Source organism: Chrysochloris asiatica, unplaced genomic scaffold, assembly GCF_000296735.1.
Source record: "Chrysochloris asiatica unplaced genomic scaffold, ChrAsi1.0 scaffold00027, whole genome shotgun sequence".
In the NCBI taxonomy this organism is placed as follows: Eukaryota; Metazoa; Chordata; class Mammalia; order Afrosoricida; family Chrysochloridae; genus Chrysochloris; species Chrysochloris asiatica.
This window is the reverse complement of record NW_006408545.1, coordinates 18,733,642-18,742,871: the sequence shown is the minus strand read 5'-3', so window position 1 is coordinate 18,742,871 and position 9,230 is coordinate 18,733,642. Positions and strand designations below refer to the sequence as shown.

The 9,230-nt window shown below is 38.9% G+C and overlaps 1 protein-coding gene across 1 annotated transcript in view; it reads left to right on the top strand.

The window, feature by feature from the left end:
- Nucleotides 1-9,230, top strand: part of CEP57L1 (centrosomal protein 57kDa-like 1) — an 88,193-nt gene that overhangs the window by 35,544 nt on the left and 43,419 nt on the right. Inside the window, exons 4-6 of the mRNA XM_006839942.1 lie at nucleotides 2,680-2,796; nucleotides 5,614-5,691; nucleotides 6,888-6,974. Of these exons, the coding sequence (XP_006840005.1) occupies nucleotides 2,680-2,796; nucleotides 5,614-5,691; nucleotides 6,888-6,974 (282 nt within the window). The remainder of the gene's footprint in view (nucleotides 1-2,679; nucleotides 2,797-5,613; nucleotides 5,692-6,887; nucleotides 6,975-9,230) is intronic.

Genomic DNA, 9,230 nt, shown 5'->3' with positions numbered 1-9,230 from the left:
GGAAGGCAGAACCTCTACTGAATGATTTCCAATCTGTTGGGACCGGGCCGGCAAAAGGAAATGGGCATAAAACTCTTGTGGTAAAACAGTGAATACCTGCCATCAGAACTGATTATGAGGGTCAGAAATGTAGAGGCAGATTTTTTTTTTTTTTTTTGGCAAAAGGAGATTGATTGATTTTGCAGCCCATGAGTGGAGGTCCCTGGGACATAAGCGAGAAGAACGGAAAGTATGACCCTACCCAGAGAGGCACTGAGGCCAGGCGTGGAGACAGAGATGGTGGCATAGACAGATGGAGTGGCTGGGGACATGGGACTCAAGGAGGGAGAAGAGCTGTTTTCGGACAGCCAGTGGGAGTGGGCCTGTGGGGTGTATCCTTTGGTTATTTGATGATGTTTGGAGGAGATTGTAATCATTGCAATGAAATTAAATACGAAAGGATGAATCTGAAGCTGAAGAGGGACAGAGGCAAATAATGATGTATGTACAATCTTGGAAAAACAGGGCTCTGGGATACAGAGATTGAGACATGGTTGGAATGGGGAAAAGGGGGGAACAATGTTAAGATGCTTGACTGTCTTTTGAATCTTGGTTTCCCTGGCATACCACTATAAAATAGACACTGGAGGGGTAGAGAAAGGAATAGCCAGAAATACCACCATAGAAAGCTTGTAAGTCCAGGAAGGGTTGATGAAACAAAATACAGATGGGTCTCTTGTGATGCAATAGTGAATAATTGTTATCAGGACTGACTGTGAGGGTTGGAAATGTAAAGGTGGATGTTTTATAGCAAGGAGGGGAGTGATTGACTTTTCAGTCTAGGAACGTCAGTCCCTGGGACCATCAAGGGAGAAGCCTGGAGAACAGAACCCTACCCAGAGAAGGAGTGATGCCAAAGATGGAGATAGAGACAATGACATAGAGAGATGGAGTGGCTGGGGACTTTGGACCCAGAGAAGGAGAGCGGCTGTGTGCTGACGACCAGGGATACCCTTTGGTTGTAGGGTATACCCTTTGGTTGGTGGATGATCCATGGAGGGGATTGTAACCATGGAGGGGCAAGGAAATGATATACGATGGGATCAGTGTGTAGCTAATGATCTCCCATGTAAACTATCACATAATTCACAATAAAGCAACAAAAAAAAACCCCATACAAAACCTTACATAATTAACAACACCTAAATATAAGGATTTGTATATGTTGGTTGAAGTCCTGGTGTAGCACTGCAGGATAATGCACTGGACCTCAGGGTCTGTTTGAATGGCAGGGTCAGTGGTTCAAATCCAGTCAGTGGTTCAAACCCAGAACAAGACCGCTCTGAGTTGTAACTGACTTGATGGCACTTAAGAACAACAACATGTGTTAGTTAGAACTCCTGGTATGGCACTGTAGGATCAGCACTGTACTGCAAACCATAAGGTCAGCAGTTCAAACTCACCAGCTGCTCCTCAGAAGCCCTATACAAGGGTCTCTATGAGTGGGAACCAACTAGATGGCATTTAACAACAACAAAAAGCAAGGGCATGTTTAGTATAACTTTCATGGCTGTAGTTATTTCTGAGGAAGAAGAAATGGACCTTCAGTTAGAGAGTTAAGTGCTATAGAGTTGGTTCCAACTCAGCGACCCTGTATAGGGTTTCCAAGGTTTTAAATCTTGGCGGGAGCAAAAGAGCCTCATCTTTCTTCCAAATCAGTTAGGGAGTTGTTAAGTGCCATCAAGTCGGTTCTGACTCATAGCAACCCTGTAAATAAATGGTACTGTTGATGTTACAGTTTTTAAATTGAGTAGTTGATTTGTAGCATTATCTTTCATAATTTATACATATCTAATTTTGCATGTATCAAAATATTTTATCAAGGATGAGGCTGCTCTATTGAATGATTTCCAATACATAGTATTCAGTAAAAGAAAACATGTAAGATATGCTGTCATTTATAGATAGATTGGAGAACTGATAAATGCATAGACTAGCTCTGAAATAATACAGAAGGCACTAGTGACAGTAGCTGCTTCTGAAGAGACTAGTTATTGTGGGCTGGGGAGAAACTAAGACACTTCCAGGCCATTGTACATGATCAAATCTGACCTCTTCTCAAACATACACTTTAGCAGGAGAGGAGCTTTCTCAAGTGGATGAAGGACTGTCAGGGGCTGCATCACTCATTGCACCCAAGAGCTTCCAAGTGACCCTCAGATTCCAAATCTCTGATGCAAGGAGAGGGATTTCCTGCCCTCGTTATGCAGCCTCGACATGCCACTTTCTTTTTCTCTGCCTTTTATGGCTTAATCCTCTCATAGATGATTTTCTGTGAGTAGTTCTGGTTACATTGTGAATAACTATTTACTGTATTTAATGTAAGTTTTGCTGGTGCTGCTTGCCCTTAGTAAAAATGTTACATAAGAAATGCCACTGATGATAATTTAGCACATTTTTTATTTTCTACTATATTTGCTCTTATATAAAGTAATCTGGTTTTTTGCTTGTAAGCAAAAAAGGAGGCTTCAAAAGTTCTCAGGAAAAGTGGAATTAAAATATAACGGGAATTTTCCATGAGCTTTTTGAACCCCTCTCATACATGAATATACATGTTTCTTGTGGGTTCTCAGAAATTGTATTATTCTTGAACCATTGGCATCATTTGACAAACTCAAGTTTTGTTTTTATCCTTTCCAGGCTCAGCTTCAAAGGGAAAAAGAGCAAGACCAGATGAAGCTGCATGCAAAACTTGCAAAGCTTGATGTCTTAGAAAAAGAATGTTTTAGACTTACAGCAACTCAGAAATCAGCTGAAGTAAGCCTCTGCTTGTGTCTTTGAAGTGATGATGCCAGGAAAAATCTGATGGTATTAAACACAATTGGCATTGCCTGTGAATCCACAGTACATTTTATATTAGACTTACAAAGCTTCACTTCCAGTATTTCAGTTGTGAATTCCTGCCTGTTAAGATGGAAAGCTAATGTGTCTGTCACAGCATGAACATGCTTGCCTTTTGAATGTGATACTGTTACTTTAATTTCTAAGATGGCAGAATATTTTCATGTCAGATAATTTACTTAAGATTGTCTTTATCCACTTGCAGATAAATTAAGCCTATCCTAGATCCCTTCCTCATGAACAAAATTAAGTGTTCCGGGATACTCACACTTCACAATATTGTCATAGCTTGTCATGATCCACACAATCAAAAGCCTTTGCGTAGTCAGTAAAGCACAGATAAACATCTTTCTGATATTCTCTGCTTTCAGCCAAGATCCATCGGACATCAGCAATGATATCCCTCATTCCACGGCCTCTTCTGAATCCGGCTTGAACATCTGGAAGTTCTCTGTCAGTGTATGCTTGCAGCCATTTCTGTATTACCTTCAGTAAAACTTTACTCGCATGGGGTATCAGAGATTGTCCATTGATTTCCGCATTCCATTGGATCACCTGTCTTTGGAATGGGCACAAATACGGATCTCTTCCAGTCAGTCGGCCAGATAGTTGTCTTCTAAATTTCTTGGTATAGATGAGTGAGTGCCTCCTGTGCTGCCTCACTTTCTTGAAATATTTCAATTTTTATTCCATCAATTCCTAGTGCTTTGTTCTTTGCCAGTTCCTTCAATGCACCTTGGATTTCTTCCTTCAGTATCATTGGCTCTTGATCATATGCTACCTCTTGAAATGGTTGAACATCAGACATTTCCTTTTGGTACAGTGACTCTGTATACTCCTTCCATCTTCTTTTGATGCTTTCTGCATCATTCAGTAATTTGCCCAGAGAATCTTTCAATAACAAAAGTTGAGACTTGACTTTTTTCTTCAGTTTCCCCAGCTTGAGAAATGCTGAGCGTGTTCTTCCTTTTTGGTTTTCTGATTCCAGATCTTTGCACATTTTGTTGTAGTATTTGGCTTTATCTTCTCAAGATGATCTTTGAAACACTGAATGGTTTAAAATTAAGAAAGGTGCATGACAGGATTGTATTCTTTCAGCATACTTATTCAACCTGTATGCTGAGCAAATAATGCAAGATGCTGGGTTATATGAAGATAAATGTGGTATCAGGATTGGAAGAAGACTCATTAACAACCTGCGACATGCATATGATACAACTTTTCTTGCTGAAAGTGAAGAGGACTTTAAATATTTACTGATGAAGATCAAAGACCACAGCCTTCGGTATGGATTGCATCTCAATGTAAAGATAATAAAAATCCTCATCACTGGACCAATAAACAACATTCTTATCAACAGACAAAAGATTGACGTTGTCAAGTACTTCATTCTTCTTGAATCAACTATCAACACACATGGAAGCAGCAGTCAAGAAATCAAATGGCATTGTTGCATTAGGCAAATCTGCTGCACAAGACCTTTTTAAAGTTTTGAAAAGCAAAGATGTTAGCTTGAGGACTAAGGTGTTCCTCACCCAAGCCATGGTATTTTCAGTAACCTCATATGCATGTGAAAATTGGACACTAAGTAAGGAAGATAGTAGAAGAATTGATGCATTTGTTATGGTATTGGAGGAGAATATTGAAAGTGCCATGGACTGCCCATAGAACCAACAAATCTGTCTTGGAAGAAATGCAGCCAGAGTGCTCCTTGGAGGCCAAGATGGCCTAACTTCATCTCTCAAACTTAGGACTTATTGTCAGGAGGGACCAGTCACTGGATAAGGATATCATATTTGGTAGGGTGGAGGGTCAGAGAGAAAGAGGAAGACCCCCAGCGAAATGAATTGGCCAAGTTGCAACATCGGTGGGCTCAAACGTGGCAACAATAGTGAGGTTGGCCTAGGATTGGGCAGTGTTTCGTTCTGTGTGCATAAGGTCACTATGACTCTATACTGACTGAATGGCACCTAACAACATATTCCTTCCAGATGCCCTAATTTTCCTGTGCAAAACTTACCCATTTCATAGAGCTTTCTTCTCCAAGTCCTGTTTTCTCTTTGCCTTCTTTGAGTTCCCCAATACCCAGGAAGCTCACTTTAAACTAGTACTGCCCCATTCTGAGTCACCGTGAGAAGAAGATGTGATATTTTTGTATTTAAAGCCATCTGAGTGTATACATGGTCTGGGTCAAATCATATACTCTGCTTTGTTTTATTGTTTCATGCAAGTTATTCTTGTTTACCTAAGTACAGTATAAGAACCCTTATATTTCTAAGATGCCTTCTTTAATACCTCCTGAAGTTTTATCTGTGAGTGTATTGGATTCCTGGTGTGGTGCTTTAGGCCCACCAACTACTCCTTGGAAACCGTATCCAGGATCAATATGAGTTGGAACCGACTTGATGGCACTCAACATCAGCATGAATGTATGTGTTGAATATAAAACTTAGTGATGAGTTTGACAACTACAGGAAAAAATCGCATATAATAGACAATATATGTGTTCTTTGCTTTTCCTTTGTTCTCACATGTAATAGCAGGTAAAGAATCATAGGAAGAAAGCCAAGAAAAATCTTGGCCTTTTTTTTGCAATTCCTTTTTCTTAACACTCTGCTTTAACTTGCCAAACTCTTAAGAATCAAGACCTATTATGACTGTATTTGGAAAGGAAGCAAAGGATATTTGGCTCTAGTTTTTATATAACCACCCTACTTTTTTATTCTTTTGCAGGATAAGATTAGGTATTTAGAGGAAAAACTTAAGGAAGAAGAACATCAACGTAAGCTGTTTCAGGACAAAGCTTCTGAGGTAAATAGAGTGCACGTAACTCATCACAGTAAGATACACATGCTCTGTTATGGTGGGGGGTGGTGTGCTGTCAAGTTGGTTCTGACACATAGTGACACTGTATAGGGTTTTTGAGGATCAGCACTGGACTTCTAACCACAAGGTCGGCAGTTCAAACCCACCAACTACTCCTTGGAAACTCTATACAGGGTCACTATGAGTCAGAACCAACTCAACAACATTTAACAACAACAAACTTTACAGGAGCAAAGAAGCCTCATCTTCCTTGGGCTGAGTGCCTGTGGATTCGAACTGCTGATCCTGTGGTTTGCAGCCCAACATGTAATGTAATCCACTACACTACCAGGACTCCTTTGCTTTATTATACTTTTCATTAACTGATACCTATATTCTAGGCTGAAGTCCTGGCATGGTGTGGCACTGTAAGATAATGCACTGGACCGCAAGGTTGGTGGTTCAAATTTACCAGCTGTTCTTTGGAAACCCTATACAGGGTTACTATGACTCAGAACTGACTCGACAGCACTTAACAACATATTCTAGGCTAATTTTTGCATTTTAGAACGTTAGTTTTTATCCCTTCTTGCTATAATAATGAGATTCTCAATCAGCCAGGCATTGTATTCATATATTTGGATGCAGCACCAAGAGGGTTTTTTGTTAGTTGTTTTCTTAAAATTTCTGATGAGTACATATATTCTCAGTTTAAGGAACTCCTGGGATAGATAGTTTTCTGTTTTCAGTTTGATTCACAGATAATATTATTAATCATTGGTTGGTTGGTTGTGTGCCATGGAGTTGGTTCCAACTCATAGCTATTCTGCATAGGGTTTCCAAGGCTGTATATTTCTACGGAAGTAGAAAGCCGTGTTTTCTCCCACGGAACAGCTGATAGTTTCAAACTGCTGACCTTGAGTTTAGCAGACTGACTTGTAACCACTACGCTACCAAAGCTCCTTTCTTATTAAATACATTATCATAATAAAAAACGGTTCTAGTTACCAAGAGACTAATTACTTTCACACACACACACACAAATAGCTTTTTGGGTTTTCTTCTTCAAGAAACGTTTTTATTTATTTTTGAGAATCTGATTTATTGAGAATTTATTGAGAATCTCATTTTACATTTCTGTATTTTTGAGAAGCATGTTATAAATCAATATTTTACAAGGTTTTTTTCCTCTACCATTACAGCTTCAAACTGGACTCGAAATCAATAGAATTTTAGTGTCTTCGGTTTCAAATCCAAAACACTGTAAGGGAAAAAAGAAATCTTCAAAGGTATGCTTATGAAACTTTCTGTCAACATTCTTTCCTTATTTGCTAATACTTATTTTATTAACCCTTTTAATGTTCATGTTTACTGGTTTCTAAGGATTTGAAGAGATTTATGATAAAAGACATATAACATTACCACTAAGTGGGAATCAAACAGGAGTCAAAAAATGATGGCCGTAGGTATTAGGACAGAGAATGCCATGAAAACGAAATTAAAGAAAGTAACAACGATTGAAAGCAAAACTTAACAATGAGTTTGACAATTGCAGGAAAAAGGAGCATGTAACTGACTTATAACTGTCTTTGTGAAATAACAGGAAGTATTCAGTTTTTCTTGAAAGACAAACTTTTCCCTAATACTAAACTCTTCATTTCTTTTGTGATACTTTATAAAAGAGGGAAAAAACAATGCAAATGGGTGCTGAGTGAAATAGCAGTTTTATATGATGCATTTATAATAAAAAGCAAGGATGTACTATTAATAGGAATTATGTATTGCCCCCCTCCCTAGCACCCAACCTTCCTGTGTCTATTTCCTGCGCTGTGCTCTACCAACCCCTCCCTCCCTTCAGCCCAGCCCCAACATCCCAGTAAGGAGCAATGAATCCCCCTCCCCTCTTTAGTATAGGTTCTTTTTCTTAGTCTTTTAGAATAGTGGTCCTATGCAGTGTTTCTTCTTTTGCGATTAATTTCACTCAGCATAATGTTCTCAAGGTTCATCCATGTTATGTGATAACTTACAGCTTCCTTGTTATTCTTCAAGGTAGCATAATATTCTGTTGTAAGTATGTAACCACAGTTTTTTAATCCATTCTTCCATTGATAGGCACTTGGCTGTCTCAATCTTTTTGCTGTTGGTCTCAATCTTTTTGCTGTTGTAAATAGTGCTGCTATGAACGTTGGTGTGCATATATCCACTTGTATTTCTTGTGGGTAAATACTAAGTAGAGGAATTGCTGGATCATAAAGTATTTCTGTTTCCAACCTTCTGGGAAATGCCATATTGCTCTCCAGTGAAGCTGAATCATTTTGCAATCCCACCAGCAATGCCGGAGTGTCCCCGTCTCTCCACATCCTCGCCAGCATTTATTGTCCTCTACTTTTTTTATCTTTGCTGTTATTGCTGGTATGAGATGATATCTCATCATTGTTTTGATTTGTATCTCTCTAATTGCTAGGAGCTCTGGTAGCATAGTGGTTATGAATCAGGCTGCGAACCACAAGGTCGGCAGTTCAAAACTACCAGCTACTCCGTGGGAGAAAGATGAGGCTTTCTGCTCCCATAAAGATTTACAGCCTCGGAAACCCTGTATAGGGTTGCTATGATTCGGAACCGACTCCACGGCACATAACTACAACAGTGACTAGTGATCGTGAAAGTTGCTTCATGTATTTGTTGGCTGCCCGGAACTACTCCTTGGTGAAGTGTCTTATTCATATCCTGTGTCTGTTTTTTAATTAGGGTATTTGTCTGTTGTCTATAAGTGTTGTAGTTTCCTATGTATTTTAGAAATGAGTCCCTTGTCTAATGTGTCATTTCAAAACATTTTTTCCCATGCTGTGGATTCCCTGTTTACTCTTCTGGTGAAGTCTTTTGAAGCACATAAGTTTTTTTTTTTAATTTTTAGTATGTCTCACTCATCTATTTTGTCTACTTTTGTTTGTGTAGTTTTCAAAATGTTTGGTAGTCTGCATATTCCCATGAATTAGTGTCCTCATTTGTTCCTATTTTTTCACTGATGGCCTTCATCATTTTGGGATTCATATTTAGGATTTTAATCTATGCTGAGTTGGTTTTTGTATAAGGTGTGAAGTAAAAGTCTTGTTTCACTTTTTGCATATTGCTTTCCAGTTCTGCCAGCATCATCTGTTGAAGAGACTATCCCTTCCCCATGTGATATATTTAGGAACTTTGTCAAAAATGAGTTGACTGTATGTGAATGGGTTAATTTCTGGATTCTCGATTCTGTTCCATTGATCAATATATCTTTCATTGTACCAGTACCAAGCTGTTTTGACCACTGTAGCCATGTAACTTTGAAGTCAGGGAGTAAGAGGCTTCCAACCTTTTTCTTCTTCTTGAGCAGTGCTTTGCTTATCCTGGATCTCCTTCCTTTCCATATAAAGTTTGTAGTTGTCTTTTCCATCTCTTTGAAGAATGTTGTTGGAATCTAGATTACACATATAATTTACACATTATATGTGTAAATTGCTTTGGGTAGTATTGACATTTTCACGATGTTGAGTCTTCCTATCCAG